This window comes from Geotrypetes seraphini, chromosome 7 (assembly GCF_902459505.1).
Source record: "Geotrypetes seraphini chromosome 7, aGeoSer1.1, whole genome shotgun sequence".
In the NCBI taxonomy this organism is placed as follows: domain Eukaryota; kingdom Metazoa; phylum Chordata; class Amphibia; order Gymnophiona; family Dermophiidae; genus Geotrypetes; species Geotrypetes seraphini.
In genome coordinates, this window is record NC_047090.1 from 158,425,449 (window position 1) to 158,446,725 (window position 21,277).

Sequence of the window (21,277 nt, forward strand, 5' to 3'; positions counted from 1 at the left end):
TTTATCAAGGTCTCATCCCTTTCACATCATGCTGCTGACGTCTTTCCACTACAAACTTTCAGTTTCCACTGGGAAAGATGTCAGCAGCATGATGTGAAAGAGGTGAGACCTTGATACAGCAAGCGAAACATGCATGTCAGTCGCTGAATCCCATTTGATCTGGTTGTTAAGTGAAATATACTGAAGTGAAATGTATCGTTTATAAATGAAATATTAAGAATATGAAATAGAGAAATATATAAGTTTGGTGGTAAAGAAACAGTGACGACATGATGTTTAAATCCCTGTCAATATTGAGAAGTTGAATCAGTAGGGGTGGCATTACTGAGGCTCCTGAAGAAATTTACGATTGTGATATCTAAATCTATTTTATAAAATCTATTTAAGCCATACTCTTAGTTTTTATAATTGAGTCAATTTCTCAGTAATCATGGACCATGAAATCTAGTCTATTTTCTATTACACATACAAATTATAATACATACGGTACATAGGGGAAAAAAAAAAACCATTAAAAAAACTATGCTTCATGATTTCTAAAAAAAAACAAAAAACTGATATCTTCCCACTTCCCATCTCCAGACCTATACTGACCCTGGTCTACCTGTCTCATAACAGATTAACAGACTTTTAGCTCAATGAGAACTGGCTCCTGCTGGGATTATGGCACCATTTTACTTCATTTGCAGCTAGTAAATACTCTCCCCTTTCATTTTCTTCTCCTTTTCTCTTTACAACCCTGTTATCATAGACCATCAGTCCCTTAAGAACTAAAGTATAAGGGCGATCTAAATTCCATTTGTCTGGGCTGTAGTTGGAATTTCTTCTCCCAGCCGAAAGTTGTGTATTAAAGTGATCTTTAAAAAGCTGATATTTTGCCTATGATGAAAACTACATACTTTCAGGAGTCATTACTGAATCCTTTTCACTCACCGTGATCACTGTACCGCCGCTGTTTGTGTGTGGAAGAGGTGCTTCGCTGTACTTTGTGATGAGGAGATTGTCCAGTACTATTGTTGAGATCACTACTTGGTCTAACTTTAGCAAGTGACAGATTGCTGCTAGAACTTGAGTCACTTGCATCCAGCTAAACAGAATACAGATACAGTTACAACCGAAGATGTAAGTGCCATTTTATATATATTCTTTATTATCAATTTCTCATGCAAAGTATGAAAAGGATTTAAAAATGTAGTTCTGCCTCCAAATTATACAAATGAGTATAAGTCTTTCTAAATGTAGTCCTTGAGGGCCACAACATGAGCATGAGCATAATAAAAATGCCATTAACAATACCATTAATATTTACAAAAAAAACCCCAACACAACAAAAAAACAAATTACAAAGAAACATCAACTAATAATTGGCATATTAAAAAGGGATAAATGAGACAGACAGACGGGAGACAAAAGAAAATAGTTAAAAATAAAATTTGGATAGGAACGAAAGACAAATAAGGAAAAAAAACAAAAGGAAAGGGCTCGTTGCTGCTTAATTCCTTAAGGGAGTTAAAAAGGATACTGTAAAATTTAAATCAAATGTTAAAAGCTTCTTTAAATAAATGACTTGAGTAGGCTTTTGAAACGTTCGAGATTAGCTTTTTCTCTAATAAGAGCTGGTAGGGTATTCTAAAGTTGAGGGGCTATGACTGAGAAAATGTCATGCCTTTTGGTTCCTATTATATGAAGGGAGGGAACCGTTAGCAATTTATGATTAGATTATCTAAGACTGCGGGGTGGGTCATATGGTATAAGATATTTATCAATAAATTGGGGCAGTTTAGAATGAATTGTTTTAAATGTAATGAGAGAGATTTTGTAAGAAATTCTTTGATTAATTGGCAGTTAATGGGCATTTTGAAGTAGGGGGGATAACGATCATTTTTTTAGATTTTGTTATTAATTTTATTTCGGCATTTTGAATTATTTGTAAACATTTTAATTCTTTCTGGGGTACTCCTGTAAATAAGCTATTGCAGTAATCTAATTTCGCAATGATTAATGAATGTACCAGAATGTTAATGGATTTTGGTTCTAAGAACTTAAGAGATTGAGCGGATCAGTTGCAGCTTGAAAAAACATGATTTAATTACAGAACTTATATGGTTATGGAAGGTTAGTTTTTTATCAAATACAACCCCTAAAATTTCAGATTTCAGTATTGCAAAAAAAAATGCTACTCTGAGGAAAAGAATTTCAAAATAAATGCAACTATAGCATTTGCATTCTGAAAACAAACATCGTCTTAAGTGCCCTTAAAAAGAAATTATGTACTTACCCTGGTAAGCTCTTTTCCAGTAGATAGGCGAGACATTCTAGACCAGTGGTTCCCAACCCTGTCCTGGAGGACCACCAGCCAATCAGATTTCCAGGATAGCCCTAATGAATATGCAAGGAGTAGATTTGCATGCCTGTCACCTCCATTATATTCAAATCTCTCTCATGCATATTTATTAGGGCTGTCCCAAAAACCCGACTGGCTGGTGGTTCTCCAGGACAGGGTTGTGAAAACACTGTTCTAGACAATAGGGTTATTTCCCCATACTCACATGCTCTGCAGAAGGAATCCACTCCAGATTTTTCACAATGCCTCTGTAGTACTTCATTGATCAGTTTAGCGCCCTCTACAGTCAGTACCCAAGCACCGAGAGGCACCCACTTATGTGAAGTAGAGGCACCTGTAATAACAGGCTAAACAAAGAGTTCTGCTGAAAGTAATGAAATAATAATTATAACTTTATTTTTTATATACCGCCATACCACAAACAGTTCTAAGCGGTTTTCAAGGGAAGAGCCTGTATTCAGACAGCGACTTTACAGAGAACTTTTGAAATTACATTGGCATGCTAAGTTTAGTCAGGTTTATCTGGAAGTGTTTTGGAAGTACATCAGGTTGAAGTGAGGTCAGAGAAATTTGTCATTAACCACTAACCATTAACCACTAACACAGACACCATAGGAACGAAGCACAATTCCCCAAGAAAATGAACACAGAAATAAATTCTTCCCAATCCTCAAGGGCTGAAAGGCCTCCAAGAAATAGCTTGGAGAAGCATAAACAGTCAAACTGTAAATAGGTGCAGAAAAGCCAGGGCGGGGAGTCTAGAATGTCTCACCTATCTACTGGAAAAAAGCTTACCAGGGTAAGTACATAATCTCTTTTTCTAGTGCAATAGGTGAGATATTCTAGACAACAGGGACGTACAAAAGCAGGCCCCCCCAAACAGCTAGGGTGGGCTTGCTACGCCGGCCCCTAAGATTGAGGACTCGAAGGCCGAGTCCTAAACTAAACTAAACCTTAAGTTTATATACCGCGTCATCTCCACAGGAGTGGAGCTCGACACGGTTTACAGAATAAAACAATAAGGGAACTACAATGGAAGGAGGGAGAGAATTGGTGAACAGAAAGGAAAAGGGGGACTTAGAATAATGGAGAGGGAGGGAGTTACATTTTGGAGAAAAGCCAGGTTTTCAGATGTTTTCTGAAGTGTTGGAGGGAGGACGAACTCCGAAGATGGGCAGTAAAGCTGTTCCACAGCTCGGTGATCCTGAAGAGGACGGATGTTCCAAGTTTTCCTGTTTGGGATATGCCTTTTAAGGAGGGGAAGGATAGTTTGAAATTTTGAGAGGATCTGGAGGAGTCAGGACTCGAGAAGAGCCAGGATAGTGGAAAGAGAGGAGGAAGGATGCCGTGGAGAGATTTGAAGGCTAGACAGGCACATTTGTAGTGAACCCTGAGGATGATTGGGAGCCAATGAAGCTTAGACAGAAGCGGGGAGACATGATCGAATTTGCTTTTTTTGAAGATTAGTTTAGCTGCGGTGTTCTGAATCCGCTGAAATCTGAGAAGGCTTTTCTTCTGCCTTGCAGCAACATCCACTCTGTAAAACTTGGAAACATGGGAAGAAAAAACCACGTTGCTGCCCTGCAAATCTCTTCAGGAGGGACAGATCTAGCTTTGGACCACAAAAAAGCCACACTTCCTGGTAGAAAGTGCCTTAACAGAAACAGGGGACCAAGAAAGAATGTAGGCTAACGAAATAGCCCTACGGATCCATCTGGATATCTGGGCCCTAGAAACAGGAGCACCCTGCTTATTCAAATGAGTCAGCACAAACAGATGGTGCCTCTCGGTGCTTAGGCACTGACTGTAGAGGGTGCCAAACCAATCAGGGAAGGCAGAGTGAAATGTCCAGAGTGGATTCCTTCCACAGAGCATGTGAGTATGGGGAAATAACCCTATTGTCTATAATGTCTCACCTTTTGCACTGGAAACACTGTTTTCACTAACATCTTTCCATTCCCCTATCATTTTCATATACCTTTCCTAACTGCATGCTCAATTCTTTCTTAAGTTTGAGTAATGGGAGAAAATAAGAATGGCTAACATATGTCTATGCTGCACCCTTGTTTATATCTTATTTTGTCTATTAAGGTGTTTAACTGTGCATCATGCTGACATTGTACTAGTATTTTAATACTTTTCACTACTGTAAATGTCTATTGTCTGGCTTATTCTGCTGTACACTGCCTTGGATAAATTTCTTCAAAAAGGCGGTAGGGTAAATTAATCTTAATAAATAAAAAGATCTAAGTCTCCTTATTTGACTTGCAAGCTTTTAATCCCTGCTCTAAACAAATTTAGAACATGTTTAGAAAATGAAGCCTGAAAATGGATGAGCTAGGTATCAATCTGTCCCAAAGAGGGAAATCATCAGGTGAAGAGCTGATGAACATACTGACTAAGGAAAAGTAAAGATCAAATCATTATGCCTGTCTAGTTTCACCAATTAAAATTAACAGAGTAATTTATTTCTGTTTTGTAAGTTCTGCATTATAAAAAAGTGTAATGTTTACTAATACAATTCTTGTCTTACCTCTGAGGACTTCCTCCCCAACAATAAATATGTAGCTGTGATCTCATCATATTTCATTTTGCTAAGCGAATCATGGATTTCTTCTCTTGAGTATCCCATTCCCACCATAACATCTAGAAAAAAGCAAACGCAAGTTTCCTGGTTTTGTATACTCTACATCAAGGGTGCTCAAAAGGTTGATCGCGATCGACCAGTAGATTGCAAAGGCACGCGAGTCGATCATGGAGCCCATCTTAAGCTCCATGATGGACTCGTGTTGCCTTTGCGTTCTATTCTCTCTGCTTCCCTGAAGTCAGGCCAGGCATGTACAAGCATCGGTCCCACAGCCTTCCTGCCCCCCTGATGTCAATTTTGACGTCTGAGAGGAAATTTCCTGGCCAGCCAATCGCTGCCTGGCTGGCCCGGAACTTCCTCTTTGACGTCGGAGGGGGGGGGAGGCTTGTGGGTCTGGCGCTTCTACGCGCCTAGCATCGAAAAAGCAGGGAGAAATCTGCCTTGACCTCTTGGAAAAAACCCCCAAATATAAATGATAATTAACATTTTCTATGCATACGGTGTGCTTTGTATTTTAAAAAATGTTATTGTTGGTAGATCATTTTGACTTAGTCATTTTAAAAAGTAGCTCGCAAGCAAAAAAAGTGTGGGCACCCCTGCTCTACATACATGTATTAACTGAGTGTACAGTGCTTAAGGGCATGAATCACTAAGCTCTCCCTCCTCCAAACGGATGAAGTGAATTAGGACCTAAATGAGAAAGTTGCATCTCCATTAGATTAGCAATAAAGGTGGTCATTTTATAAGGGTTATAATGAGTAAAGGGAAAAAAGCCCCTTTTTATACATTGGCATAGCATTTTAAAAAGCTACTTCTACATGTATATATAAATATATGTAGGCAGAACGCACAGATTTAATGTGGTGTGCTATGATGGCACTACACAAAGTCAACTTTAGCATTTATATCAATTCTAAGTCATTCATAACTGCCAATTAACTTCTTGTTTGGGACATAGGTTCTGGATGAGAGCTTTGCTTTATTTTAAATAATTTATATTCTGCATATCCTAAAATTCTATGCAGATTACAAATTAATCAGGTACTCAAGCATTCTTCCCTAACTGTCCCGATGGGCTTCCACTGTATCTAATGTACCTGGGGCAATGGGGATTAAGTGACTTGCCCAGGGTCACAAGGAGCAGTGCGAGATTTGAACCCACAACCTCAGGGTGCCAAGGCTGTAGCTCTAACCACTGCACCACACACTCCCTGCTAACTTCTCTGGGGTTAAAACACAACTTAAAATGCAAAAAAATTGAGTTGTAGAACTAGGCTCCTGAATTAATTCCCGTAGGACGTACAGTATTTCAAAATTCAGTGTTCGTATATATATATATATATATGCAACAAAATTGTTGCTTATATATGCATCAGATGTTTAAAAAGTATTTCTTATCTATTTAGGCCAAAATATCTATAGACTATTGCAGAGTTATACATATTCCAGATAGGAAATCCAATATAGGATGCTGTTTTCTGTATTTTGAGTAGCAATACAGCTCTGAATTAAGAGTTGTGTTTTAGCATATACTGCATGCTTATTGATCAATATACCAGCAACAAATTACCTATTCTCTTCTGGTCTGAGATGTCTAGTTCTGGTTCAACGAAAGGTTTAAGTTCATCTTCCTCATAACCTGCATTGATCCATCTATCCTTCATAATTTGCTAGAAAAGAGATGTTTATTAGTATCTGTAGATATCAGATCCATAAATCAAACTGTTATAAATTAAACATAAATACTAAACCACACCAATACAAAGCCAAAAGAGTAAACACTAAACCGTGCAAGTTGTTTTATCTGATTATGCTTAAGAAAGCTACAAATGTCCTGGTAACCCCCAAAGTCTTCTGCAATATAAATATGCATGAGCTAAAATTTATTCAGTGTATACATTTTTCCTTCATGCTTATTTATCTGAAAACCTGTCTGTCTGTGAAGTCACTAATAGTGCACTAATCTATCCAAAAGGTGTTGTAGTAAAAGGCTTCCTTCCTTCAAATAAAATGTCACATTACACAACTTTTAAGATAGAAGGTGACCTTCTCCCCGCAGTTAACTGAGAATCGCACTGAAGATCGTGCGGTCCAGCAGCCCCCTCCCACCTTCCTCCCAATCGCGGTCCAGGCATCTCTCTCCCTCCTTCCTTCCCTGGCTTACTTTAATTTTCATCTTAACAAGCCGCTGGAGCTTTGAAGCCATGTGCGGCTGCCGGAAAGTCCTCTGACGCAACTTCAAGTTTCCGGTTGCGTCAGAGGACTTTCCGGCAGCCGCAAGCGACTTCAAGGCTACGGCGGCTCATTAAGATGAAAATGAAAGTAAGCCAGCAAAGGTAAGGGGAAGGAAGGGAGGGCAGGAGCTGCTGGACTGCGGCAGTGGGGCGAGACGGGGCTGCTGGACCAGGCGAAGGGGAGTGGAGAGGAACAGACACTGTACACTTTGGTGGGGAATATATTTGGGGGCAGGGACTGAGCTTGCAGTTACGGGATGGGGAAGGGCTCACGGGGACATATTTTATATCCGTGTCATTCTCTAGCTTCAGCCTCTCGACAGTAATTAGGCTTGACTGCAGATTTGAGTGCCGTGACGCCAAACTGCCTTACAGCATTGAGTGAGAACATTTCTTGTTCCAGGTATATGTGCTTTGTTTGCTCTGTTGCAGTTGTGCTTCTTTTTGAGTAAAGCAAGGATAGAGATACACATTGAAGACGCTTCTTATTTTATTTATTTATTTATTTTTTTAGAGGATCTTAAGCCCTGAAGCAGCGGCAATACAGCCACGAAACGACAGCCACTACTGGGGGATCCTGAGCTTAATGTTATTTCAAGTAATACCAGCAGTTTTCTATAGTATAACAACTTAAAGCATATGAGTACTGTTTTTGATTGCTCTTTTCACTGCTGGAGTGAAGCACCAGTAGCTTAAGGCAACACTAACAGTTTAAGGCATATACTGTATATACTTGAATACAAGTCGATCTGAATATAAGTCAAGACCTCCTTTTTCCTCCTCAAAAGGAGAAAAAAAATAAAAAATAAAAATGGTTGACTCGAATATAAGTCGGGTGGCTTAATATTCAAGTGCCCTGCCCTGTCAAGCTCTATACCCAGCCAAGCTCTGCACCTAACCCCTTCCCCCTACCCCTGTCAGGCACTTCACCCAGCTCCCTTCCTGCCAGGCACTGCACCCAGCACCCTTCCCTCTTTCCCCTGTCAGGCATTGCACCAGCCCCCTTCCTTCCCTCCCTCCCCTATCAGGCTCTTCACCCAGCACCCTTCCTTCCTTCCCCCATCAGACTCTGCATCCTCCCTCCCAGGCTCTGCCCTAGCCTCATACCTCATCTTGCCGATCCCCAGTGGAGGCGCAGCGGGCAGGAGTGAACTTTCCAAGTTCCTGCCCTGCTGCTAACCGGCTGCTGCGAGTTTCTTCGGCCGCTGAGTGGTATGAGCAGGAGTGCTCCTGATCGTGCCGCTCAGCGGATGAAGAAACTCACGGCAACCGGTTAGCAGCAGGGCAGAAACTTGGAAAGTTCGCTCCTGCCCGCTGCGCCTCCACCGGGGTTTCAACAAGATGAGGTATGAGGCTAGGGAAAGAAGGGGGCAGGGGGCAGAGCCTGTCTGCAATAATTCTGGGAGGGGATGTATTGTTGGCTTGAATATAAACCGGGATCCCCATTTTTGGGCCCCAAAATTCCGCTTTATATTTGATTATATACGGTAAGTACTGTTTAGGACTGTTATTTTTGTTTGCTGGTTTGAATAAGCATGGTGAAGGGGTTTTTTTGCCTAAGATTAACGGTATGAAGTAGAGCTAGAGAATTTCAGCTCACTTCATTGGGTGTATTAGAGATGATTTTGTGTACCTTCTGAGACTTTTTCCGTCACCTAGGTTTTTTGCTCTGTGATTAGAGCATACATACTAGTTATACTGGACTGGGGTTTATTCAACGCACCAGAGAATTTAACAAAAAGGTGATAGCATTTTAACTCATCAACTCCTAGGTCTATTAGTGAGAGTATACTGAACTTAAAAAGGAATTGTCCTGTTTAAACCCAGAGTTTTTTCTGTTTGGCACACTGCCAGGGAGCCCCCTCCCCAACACCAAACCAACTTCAATAATCTGTTTGGGGGTGGGGGTTGGGGTGAAAATTTGGTAGCACCGACACACATAAGGCTCAGCAAATGGGGTACACTGTGCTACTGAACAGACTTACCGCCTACTGCAGACTTCAAAATAACAAAGGGAAAAAACCAAAACAAACTTAACAATATTTCCTTCACCAGGAACAAGGAGATATTGTATGTCTTGAATGCACAATGAAACGAAAGAGTCAGCAGCATCAGCTCTTCCAAATTAAGAAGCTATAATGGGCTAATTGAGGACTTTAATACATACACACATATGGTGAGGATTATTCAGAAAAACAGTGCATTTCAATTAAACCCTTGTTCAAATCCTTATCTTAGTTCTATCTCAAAGAAGACATTTCTTCTGTCAGACAAAAGTACTCTTTATAAGAATAAGCATCTTTGAGGATAAATCTAAAAGTTAACAAAATATTCATGTGACAATAGTACAAACCAGAACATCAAATTGTATGTATAAGTAAGGGAAAGGTGAAGACAGAATAAAAACAAAATCTCACTAATTCATGTAAAAAAGTAGTTGCCCAATTTGCAAAAATTTAACACTGCTCCTCCATAACACTGGGGAGTGTGTGGCACAGTGGTTAGAGCTACAGCCAAGGTTGTGGGTTCAAATCCCACACTGTTCCCTGTGACCCTGGGCAAGTCACCTAATCCCTCACTGTCCCAGGTACATTAGATAGAATGTGAGCCCATCGGGACAGACAGGGAAACATGCTTGAGTACCTGCATGTAAACCACTTAGGCTATAAGTGGTATATAGATACTTAAATAAAAGATAAGGGAAAATTAGGTTCTTACCTTGATAATTTTCTTTTTAGAAGGGCAAAGGATTTTGGACTGATTCTGGTCATGAACTGACTGCAGAACGATGCCATCTACATCTTTCAACTCCGCCTCCTTTCCCAGTGAGGATTTTCTTAAGAGATCAGACTCCACAAGGTGACCCTTGAGGGGAGGACTGCTGGCCTAGTGCCTAACCCTCAATAAGTCTAGTTCTAAGAGATTGTAGAGGCTCAGCATTAAAGATAGTTTTCACAGCAACCTGTGAACTACTGTCTGCCTCTGAGGGAAGATCTGCTCTGCTAAGGAAAAGAAACATCCATTGGAATACCTTGCGCTGGTATTCAAACTTCAGAAAGGTAAACTTGGGTTTCAGTAGGTTATTTCATTGCAGTTCTCTTTTTTTAGTTCAGCAAAATCAGTTAGGCAATAGTGTAGCCTTTAGAGCAGGGGTGTCCAACCCACAGCCCAGCAAGGTGTCCAAACTAAGAAGCTAATCAGCAAGCTAAGAAGCCAATGAGATATTCATTAAAATGCTGAGGGTCAACACGATGATGGCTCTAGCGTTATTGAATATATCATAGGCTGCTGTTATTTACAAATTTATTTTTAAAAAAAAAATGGTCTACCCCTCACCTGCGAAACTTCCCCATCACAAATCAATCAGCTGCAGGAGATTTATTTTTATTATAAATTCCTTTTTTGCACTTTATTGGGTGTTAGGTTCACCAAGGCTCTCCAAACTCAGCTCTCATGCCCTCTTCAAATCTTAATAAATTATGAGTGAGCTAGAGAGGGCCATGGAAGTGACCAAATCTGATTTTTGGACCCCCTGCTACATGCAATTAATATGCAACAAGTGATGATCCACTCAACACAGCAGTGTAATTAAAAACTTCCTAGTTCATGGAAAGCCAAAAGCAGCAAGTAAATTTTCTTGAATTGGAGCTAAGATGTAGAGACTGAAAGAGACAGGTAGACGAGTGGTTGATTTTCCACATTTTGGATTGCTGCAGACTGAGAAAGAAAGGTCATTTTTAATAACATGAAATTGCCATTTGGTTTGCACCTCAGTTATGTATCATATCTGTAGAGAGGAACCCAAAAAAGAAGAGTACTTACCCTGACCGGGCAATCCTCCACGTGTGCCGCTGACTGCTGCTTCAGCATGCTCGCTTTGATGAGGCTTGCCTCTGATGAGGCTCACCGTAGCTCTAATAGGAAAACCAGGCTTCCACTGTCAGTGGCGCACATGAAGGATCGCTCAGTCAGGGTAAGTATTACTGCTTTTTGGGTTCCTCTCCATGGTGTCCCTTTAATGAAGAAGGTTTATTATTAGATATGTACATCTTCTATATTAGTGATTGCAAATTTGGGACCTGCTTAACCTTTTTTTGCTCATCAGCTAGCGTTAGTGTTTGTGTTGCCCCAGACAAATTTTTTCTTACAATGCGGCCCAGGGAAGCCAAAAGGTTGATCACCCCTGCTTTAGAGTCTCTGTTAGGGTTTCATGCAAAAAAGTGTTTTAGTCTAGATCAGTATTTAAGGTTGCATTTCAGGGCATAAGATCAGATTAGGGCACAAATAGCTGTTGAGGAAAGTCTCTTCTGTTTGGTGCTAATTCCCCCCCACCCAGGAACAGGGAATTGCTTTGACAGGATTTTTCTGCTCTTTCTTTTTTCTTCCAGGTGTTAAGTACTTCTGCAAACATAGTATAGCTGAGAAATGTGTCACCAAAGCTGCTACCCAGGTTACAGCTTCTGTCTCTTGTGCAGACAGAAAATGTTACTCAAGCAAAGGGAGTGGTTCCATGTGCAAGCTGTCTTCAGTGAATCCCTCATGAAGGAAGTAAAGAAACAGAGAGAAGATGGCAAGACTGAGAAGCATCCATGCGAAAGAGAGGCACATCGATGAAATGGTTCATGAGGCATCAAAGATTTCCAGCAGTGGGGAAGAGGAGGCTATGCTGAAAGAAGACAGCTGGACTCAGATTATGTAAACTTGCAACACCGAAGAGTAGCTTTCACTGAATCAGGCGGTTCTTCAATGTTCTTTTTTGAAGGGAAGAACAGCGGGAACAAGTTTCCAGATGGTGCTCAGGCCCCATGCACTGGAGGCACCAGCGATGCGGGTCAGTAACTGAACTGGGCCGAGCACAGCGACCGCACTTTTTAAAATCTGTCTGTGGGCGGGACATCGACGGAAAAACGGCCCCAGCTAGATTGAAATCTGAGGCCAAGGTGGTTGAACTGGCCATGCAAGGCCGAACCCGCAAGAGGGAAAAAACAAAAATCTTTACGATTTTTTTTTTTTAACTCAAATGAATAAAACAAAGTAAAAGAAAAAAGAAATGACAAGAAAGTCAAAATTCCACGAGAGTGGGAAGACAGCGAATGAAAAAATTTCAACAAGTGTTGAGAAACGTGTCGTCTTAGCTCTGCGGAAACTAAGAAACTGAGGGACCACGCGCCTACATAAGGCGGGAAGGCACTCGGGCATGCGCGGACCTGCAGTGGAAGATTATTCCAGTGATCAACCACTCTCTCGGTGAAAAAGTATTTCCTGGTGTCACCTTGCAATTTCCCACCCCTGAGAAATTGCACGGTGACACCAGGAAATACTTTTGCACTGAGAGAGTGGTTGATCACTGGAATAATCTTCCACTGCAGGTGATCGAGGCAAGCAGCGTGCCTGATTTTAAGAAGAAATGGGATTGTCACGTGGGATCTCTTCACAGAGTTAAGTAGGGGAGGGTTATTGAGGTGGGCAGACTAGTTGGGCCGTGGCCCTTATCTGTAAATCCCCATTATTACTGTACTAGTATTTTAGCCCGTTACATTAACGGGTGCTAGAATATATGTCTGTGTGTCTTTATTTCTGTCTCTCTCTCCCTCCTGCTGTCTGTCTCTCTACTTGGCCCCCTTTGTCTGTCTGTCTTTCTGTGTCTCTCCCTGCCCCTATGTCTTTCTTCTTTTCTTTCTATCTATCTGTCTCTCTCCCTGCCTCCTATGCAGCAGCATTTCTCTCCCACCACTTCCCTGTGCAGCAGCCACAGCAGCATTCCCTCCCCCTCAATTTCCCTCCCCCCACACCACTTCCCTGTGCTGCAGCAGCGTTTCCCCTACCCCCCTTACCCTTCCCGCGGTCTGGCCGGCTCCCTTAGTTCCTTACCACCCCCCCCCCTTCCCTTCCCGCGGACCCGACAAACCTTCCGATTCCAGCAGCGTCTACAACACTCTACACACGCTGCTTCGGGGCCTTCTACTGCCCAGCAAATCAGGGCAGTAGAAGGCCCCGAAGCAGCGTGTGTAGAGTGCTGCAGACGCTGCTTTCGGAAGGTTTCAGGACCTGCAGCCCTTGCCGGACCCGAAGCGAGCTCTGAGGGTTTTTGGGTTTTTTACGCGGGCCCAGCCGGAGGAGGAGAAGCCTGGGAGCCAGGAATTAAAGTCCATTGGGGGAGGAAGGAGAGCAGCTCCTCTCCCTTCCAGCTCTGGTCCGGCCCCCGCTGACGTCGCCCTGGCCAGTTCACACTCCGAAGCCGCGGGAGACGCGGCGCTGTATGGCCTCTTCTTTCTGCTGTCGCGAGCGTGGGTTCTGGGGAAGGACGGCAGCAGCAAACTTACAGGAAGGGAGGGAGGGAGTACTATATACTGCAACTTACAGCCTACTCATAAGATCTTCAGATGTGCTCCTTATAGATTTTGTGCTTCTTGGCTTTATCCTTCAGACGGCAAGAGCCGCGGCGGCCGCAAGGCTCCGCGCCGCCACGCGCATGCACGCTCCTACCTGTGGGTCCCTACAGCGCACGGAAAACAGGAGCACGCAGGTGGGAGTGCGCATGCGCGCTTAGGGCTTTATTATATTAGATGGGCTTCTTCACTTGTAAATCGCTTCAGCTTGTACTGATAGAGTGATACAGAAATTTAAATTAAATTGTATTTATCCCACACTTTTTCAATGACTGTTTAGAATTACATTTCAGGTATAGGAGGTATATCAAATTACAAATGATACTACAAACTAAGGTGCTATCAGACATCAAAACCATAGTAAACTCCCAATAAAATTTTACCTAGCATAAAAATCATCCTTTAAACAGCAATAAACTACTTTTGACCCACTCAGTCCCACACAGTAGATCACTGAAGTCATTCCCCATTCAGTTATTTGATTGCAGCAGTTCTATGATATATGAATAGGCAGACTCGGGTCAGCCAACAGATGGGAATATTTCTAATTGATAACTGGATTACTCATAATAGTACTACTGAATTAATTAGGATAATAAACTGCATGCATCTTTTATGCTTTACCTCTAGCGTGCCTCTTTTGATTGGGTTTAGCACCAGGAAACGTTTCAGAAGGTTTTCACAGTCAGTTGACATATAGAAAGGAATCCTGTACTTTCCTCTTAATACTCTTTCCCTTAGTTCCTTTGGGATGGCAAAGACATGTGTTATCAAACCAAGTTTTGTCATTTTCCTTAAAATTACAAAAACGTGATCTTGTACAGCAAAATATTGTGTACATAAGAAACTTAGGTTTAATTAGAAATATACCTTTAAGTTCTGTCCATCAAAAGGTAGAGATCCACTCACTAGAGTGTAAAGAATAACACCTAAGCTCCAAACATCTACTTCAGGTCCATCGTATTTCTTTCCTTGGAAGAGCTCTGGAGCAGCATATGGGGGACTCCCACAAAATGTATCCAGTTTATTACCAACTGTAAATTCATTGCTAAAACCAAAGTCTGCTATTTTAATATTCATATCTGCATCTAGTAGCAGATTTTCAGCCTGCAAGACAAGAAAAAAAACGTTTTTAGAGAAACACGTCAAAACAGTCTGCACTACAAATAATAAAAATCAAAGTATTCTTAAAGTTCTCAGAAAGCCAGCAATTACTTAAATGTAAAACTAAAAGATCCACCGATGCAAGCAATAATGTAAGAAAAGTTGTAAAAATCAGTAACGATTAAAGCTTGAAATATAAAAGAATAAATTTAAACCATGGCTGTCATCTTTTCTAACACAAATTTTTATTGGAAAATGAAGACAAAAATATAAAACCACTTCTCTTAGATTAAATACTCAGTCAAAAGAGGAGAGAGAGATTATTATAGGTATCTTTCAATATTTCATAAGAACATAAGAGCTGCCAAACTGGAACATACAGAAGATCTATAAACCCCAGTATCCTGCTTCTAACAGTGGCCAATCCAGGTCACAGGTACCTGGACAAGATCTAAAGAGAGTAAAACAGATTTAATGCTGCTTATCCTAGAAATAAGCAAGTCCCATCTTAATAATGGCTTTTGGACTTTTCTTTTAGGAAATTATCCAAACTGTTTTTAAAACCTGCAAAGCTAACTGCTTTTACTGCATTCTCTGGGAATATGTAGAAGAGATACCAATGCCAAAAATGGTTTTCAATGATGACGAGAAAATTAAAGAGTCACGGGATAGGTGACTAAGTTCAGCTGTGGGTTAGAAATTGGTTATCAGATAGAAAACAGAGGGTTGGGTTAAATGGTAATTTTTGACAATGGACAAGAGTAAACAGTGGAGTGTCACAGGGATCTGTACTGGGATCTGTGCTTATTTAACTTATTTATAAATGAGCTGGAAATTGGGATAAGGAGCAAAGTGATTAAATTTGCAGATGACACTAAACTGTTCAAAGTTGTTAAAACGCATGCAGATAGGTATACGGTGAAGTTTGGATGAGTTCTGGTTTCCAGGCACTTTGTTGTACACCATGTATATTTGAGTATTATGTATTTTCTTGCAAAATCAATAAAACATATCTGGAAAAAAAAAACCCACATGCAGATTGTGAAAAATTGCAGGTATACCTTAGGAAATTGGAAGACTGGGTGTCCAAGTGGGAGATGAAATTTATGTGGACAAATGCAAAGTGATGCACATTGGAAGAATAACCCAAGTCACAGTTACTGGATGCTAGGGTCCACCTGGGGGTTAGTACCCAAGAAAAAGATCTGGGTGTCATTGTAGATAATACAATGAAACCTTCTGCCCAGTGTGTGACAGTGGCCAAATAAGCAAACAAGATGCTAGGAATTATTTAAAAAGGGAAGGTTAACAAGACTAAGAATGTTATAATGACTCTATTGCTCCATGGTGCGACCTCATCTAGAGTAATGTGTTCAGTTCTGGTCTCCTTATCGCAAAAAAGATATAGCGGCAGTAAAAAAGGTTTAAAGAACAGTAATCAAGATGATAAAGGGGATGGAACTCCTCTCGTATGAGGAAAGACTAAAAAGGTTAGGGCTCTTCACCTTGGAAAAGACACGGTTGAAGGGAGATATGATTGAAGTCTACAAAATCCTGAGTGGAGTAGAACGAGTACAAGTGGATCGATTTTTCACTCCGTCAAAAATTACAAACACTAGGGGACATTGGAATTTACAGAGAAATACTTTTAAAACCAATAGGAGGAAATATTTTTTACTCAGAGAATAGTTAAGCTCTGGAACGCATTGCCAGAGGATGTGGTAAGAGTGCATAGCATAGCTGATTTTAAGGAAGGTTTGGACAATTTCCTGGAGGAAAAGTCCATAGTCTGTTATTGAGACAGACATGGGGGAAGCCACTGCTTGCCCTGGATCGCTAGCAAGGAATGTTGCTACTTTTTGGTTTTTGGCCAGGTACTAGCGATCTGGATTGGTCACTGTGAGGACAGGCTACTGGGCTAAATGGACCATGGGTCTGACCCAGTAAGGCTATTCTTATGTTGTTATGTAATGAGGCAATTTGACAAATTCAAGAGCATGTAGCAATCACCCGGACCAGATAGTATACATCCCAGAGTACTGATAAAACTGAAAAAGCACAGTTACTTACCGTAAAAGGTGTTATCCAGGGACAGCAGGCAGATATTCTTAACGCATGGGTGACGTCACCGACGGAGCCCCGGTACGGACCTTTTTAACTAGAAAGTTCTAGTTGGCCGCACCGCGCATGCGCGAGTGCCTTCCCGCCCGACGGAGGAGAGCGTGGTCCCCAGTTAAGATAAGCCAGCTAAGAAGCCAACCCGGAGAGGAGGGTGGGACGTAAGAATATCTGCCTGCTGTCCCTGGATAACACCTGTTACGGAAGTAACTGTGCTTTATCCCAGGACAAGCAGGCAGCATATTCTTAACGCATGGGTGACCTCCAAGCTAACAGAGAGGGAGGAGGGATGGTTGGCCATTAGGAAAATAAATTTTGTAACACAGATTGGCCGAAGTGTCCATCCCGTCTGGAGAAGGCATCCAGACAGTAGTGAGTAGTGAACGTGTGAACTGAGGACCAAGTGGCAGCCTTGCAGATTTCCTCGATGGGCGTGGAACGGAGGAAAGCCACAGAAGCAGCCATAGCTCTGACCCTGTGGGCCGTGACAGCACCTTCCAGTGAGAGACCGGCCCGAGCATAACAGAACGCGATACAGGCAGCAAGCCAGTTGGAAAGCGTCCGTTTAGAGACAGGACGACCTAGACGGTTAGGATCGAAGGTCAGAAAGAGCTGAGGGGACGAGCGGTGAGCCCTGGTACGGTCAAGGTAGTATGCAAGGGCACGCTTACAATCCAGCATGTGCAACGCCTGTTCCCCAGGATGAGAATGGGGTTTAGGGAAAAAGACAGGCAACACAATGGACTGGTTGAGGTGAAAAGCCGAGACCACCTTGGGAAGGAATTTAGGATGGGTACGCAGAACCACCTTGTCATGGTGAAAAACAGTGAACGGTGGATCGGCGACCAGTGCATGCATCTCACTAACCCTCCTGGCAGAGGTGATGGCAATGAGGAAAAGCACCTTCCAGGTTAGAAGTTTGAGCGAAGTTGTGGCAAGAGGCTCAAAAGGGGGTTTCATGAGGGCTGATAAAACCACATTCAGGTCCCAGACGACAGGAGAAGACTTCAGAGGCGGTTTGACATTGAAGAGGCCTCTCATGAACCGGGAAACCAGTGAATGAGCCGTGAGAGGTTTTCCGAGGATAGGCTCATGAAACGCAGTGATGGCACTGAGGTGGACTCTGATTGAGGTAGACTTGAGGCCAGCATCGGACAGAGAGAGCAAATAGTCCAGTACAGTTTCCACCGCTAATGAGGTGGGATCGTGATGATGCAGTAGACACCAAGAGGAGAACCTGGTCCACTTCTGATGGTAACATTGGAGGGTGGCCAGTTTCCTGGAGGCATCCAAAATGCGACGGACAGGCTGAGACAGATTCTCTGGAGAGGTCAGCCCGAGAGAAACCAAGCTGTCAGGTGGTGCGAAGACAGATTGGGATGCAGTAGAGACTGACGTTGCTGCGTAAGTAGAGTAGGAAACACAGGAAGAGGAATGGGCTCCCTGGAGCTGAGCTGAAGCAGGAGGGAGAACCAGTGTTGGCGAGGCCACCGAGGAGCGATGAGAATCATGGTGGCCCTGTCCCTGCGGAGTTTGGATAACGTCCGCAACATCAGAGGTAGTGGAGGAAAGGCATAGAGGAACCGATCCGTCCAGTCGAGCAGGAATGCATCTGGGGTCAGACGATGAGGAGAGAAGAGTCTGGAACAGAACTGGGGCAGCTGATGGTTGTGAGGTGCTGCAAAGAGGTCCAACTGCGGAGTGCCCCAGCGAGCAAAGATGGAGTGGAGTGTTGAAGGGTCCAGAGTCCACTCGTGAGGTTGAAGGATGCGGCTGAGACTGTCGGCCAGGGAGTTCTGTTCGCCCTGGATATAGACAGCCTTGAGGAAGAGATTGCGGGCCGTGGCCCAGGTCCAGATGCGGAGAGCCTCCTGACAAAGGAGGCTAGATCCGGTGCCGCCTTGCTTGTTTATGTAGTACATGGCGACTTGATTGTCTGTGCACAGGAGAAGAACCTGAGGGCAGAGAAGGTGCTGGAAGGCCTTGAGAGCATAGAACATGGCTCTGAGTTCAAGGAAATTGATGTGATGTTGACGCTCCTGAGGGGTCCAGAGTCCCTGGGTGCGTAGATCTCCCAGGTGAGCTCCCCAAGCATAGGGGGAGGCATCCGTAGTTACGATCATGGAGTGAGGGGGTAGATGAAAGAGTAGACCCCTGGAAAGATTTGAGGAGTTCAACCACCATTGAAGAGATTGCTGAAGAGACGATGTCACAGAGATGGGATGAGAAAGAAGATCCGTGGTCTGTGACTATTGGTTGGCAAGAGTCCATTGAGGTGTCCTGAGGTGGAGTCGCGCCAGAGGAAGCACATGGACCGTCGAGGCCATGTGGCCCAGGAGGACCATCATCTGTCGGGCAGGAATGGAGTGATGAAGGAGCACCTGACGACAGAGGTGGAGCAGGGTCCGTTGACGGTCGGAGGGGAGAAACGCCCTCATTAGTGTGGTGTCGAGAACTGCTCCAATGAACTGAAGTCGCTGTGTGGGAAGCAGATGCGACTTGGAGTAGTTGATATCGAACCCCAGGAGATGGAGGAGAGAGATGGTGTGATGAGTGGCTTGTAGCACAAGTGGAGACGTAGGTGCTTTCACCAACCAATCGTCCAAGTAGGGGAACACCTGGAGGTTGTGAGACTTGAGGAAGGCCGCCACCACAATAAGGCACTTGGTGAACACCCTGGGCGATGAAGCGAGGCCAAAAGGTAGCACTTTGTACTGATAGTGACGGTGCTGTATCTGAAACCGTAGGTAGCGACGTGAAGTCGGATTGATTGGGATGTGAGTGTAGGCCTCTTTGAGGTCCAGGGAACATAGCCAGTCGTGTTGAGAGAGAAGAGGGTAAAGCGTGGCAAGGGAGAGCATTCTGAACTTCTCCTTGACCAGACACTTGTTGAGGTCCCTGAGATCGAGGATGGGACGAAGGTCTCCTGTCTTCTTGGGAACCAGGAAGTAGCGGGAGTAGAATCCCTGACCCCTTTGGGCCGGAGGCACCTCTTCGATGGCATTGAGAAGAAGGAGGGATTGGACCTCCCTCAGGAGGAGGGGGGTTTGGGAGGAGTGAGAAACAGACTCTACGGGAGGATTGTCTGGTGGAAGAGTCTGGAAGTTGAGAGAGTAGCCGTGGCGAATGATGTTAAGGACCCATTGGTCTGATGTGATGACCTCCCAATGGCTGAGGAAGATTTGGAGGCGACCTCCGATAGGCTGAGGAAGAGGCAATGATGATGGGAGACTGGCTAAGCCCTGGAGGAAAAAGTCAAAAGGGCTGAGATGGTTTTGACGGAGGGAGAGGCTTGGCAGGTTGGTGAGACTGTGAGCGAGCCTGAGATTGATGCTGTTGACGAGGTCGGCGAGGCTGCTGTTGAGGCGGGTTGAGAGGTCTGGCCGAGAACCTGCGCTGGTAGGAAGACTGCTGTCTGTAGGTGCGAGCAGGTGGAGTCTTCTTTTTAGGTTTAATCAGAGTGTCCCACCTGGTCTCATGTGCTGAGAGTTTCTGGGTTGTTGAGTCCAGGGACTCTCCGAAGAGTTCATCACCCAGACAAGGTGCGTTAGCCAGGCGGTCCTGGTGGTTAATGTCCAGGTCAGAGACTCTCAGCCATGCCAAACGTCGCATGGCCACCGCCATGGCAGATGCACGAGAGGTCAGCTCAAATGAGTCGTAGATGGAGCGAACCATGAATTTCCTGAGTTGGAGGAGGCTGGAAATATGTTGCTGGAAAAGAGGGACCTTACGTTCAGGAAGGTATTTCTGTAAGGAGGAGAGCTGTTGCACCAGATGCTTCATGTAGAAGGAGAAGTGGAAGGTGTAGTTGTTGGCTCTATTGGCTAACATGGCATTTTGGAAAAGGCGCTTACCAAATTTATCCATGGTTTTTCCCTCTCTGCCAGGAGGGGTGGAGGCATATACACTGGAACCCTGAGATTTTTTCAAAGTAGATTCCACCAGGAGGGACTCGTGGGGCAATTGAGGCTTATCAAATCCTGGGATTGGAATAACCCGGTACAAGCTATCCAATTTACGAGGGGCTTCAGGAACCGTGAGGGGAGCTTCCCAGTTTTTATAGAAAGTTTCCCGTAAGATGTCGTGGACGGGCAACTTCAGAAATTCTTTGGGAGGTTGCTCAAAGTCTAGGGCATCGAGGAAAGCCTGAGACTTTTTAGAGTCGGACTCTAAGGGAATGGAAAGAGCTGCTGGCATCTCCCTAAGGAATTTGGAGAAAGAGGATTGCTCTGGTTTGGAGACGGTGTCGGTCATGGAGGGTTCTTCGTCGGTTGACGAAGCGTCCTCCTCGGTACCGTGAGGGGAGTCTTCCCACAAATCTGGGTCCCTAACGTCGGGGTGCGTACGTTTGGACATCGGTGTGGAGGGCTCGGCATGGCGGGTCTTTGAAGGAGAGTTGCCTGAGCGCACCGAGGCTGTACCGGGTGAGGAAGACCGATGTCGTTCCTGGGACCGGACAGGGTCGGCAGCATCACGGGTATGTTCTGCAGGTGTTTCTGCC

The 21,277-nt window shown here is 43.8% G+C and overlaps 1 protein-coding gene across 5 annotated transcripts in view; it reads right to left on the bottom strand.

Annotated features, from left to right (window-relative positions):
• MARK3 (microtubule affinity regulating kinase 3) overlaps window positions 1-21,277 on the bottom strand; it is a 184,123-nt gene that overhangs the window by 83,776 nt on the left and 79,070 nt on the right. For 4 of the 5 annotated variants that reach the window (XM_033951297.1, XM_033951300.1, XM_033951298.1 and 1 more), the window contains exons 8-12: window positions 14,425-14,661; window positions 14,179-14,298; window positions 6,502-6,601; window positions 4,878-4,990; window positions 934-1,087 (exon numbers count right to left, since the gene is read on the bottom strand). In XM_033951297.1, the coding sequence (XP_033807188.1) occupies window positions 934-1,087; window positions 4,878-4,990; window positions 6,502-6,601; window positions 14,179-14,298; window positions 14,425-14,661 (724 nt within the window). The remainder of the gene's footprint in view (window positions 1-933; window positions 1,088-4,877; window positions 4,991-6,501; window positions 6,602-14,178; window positions 14,299-14,424; window positions 14,662-21,277) is intronic. The other variant, XM_033951301.1, reaches the window with a different exon arrangement.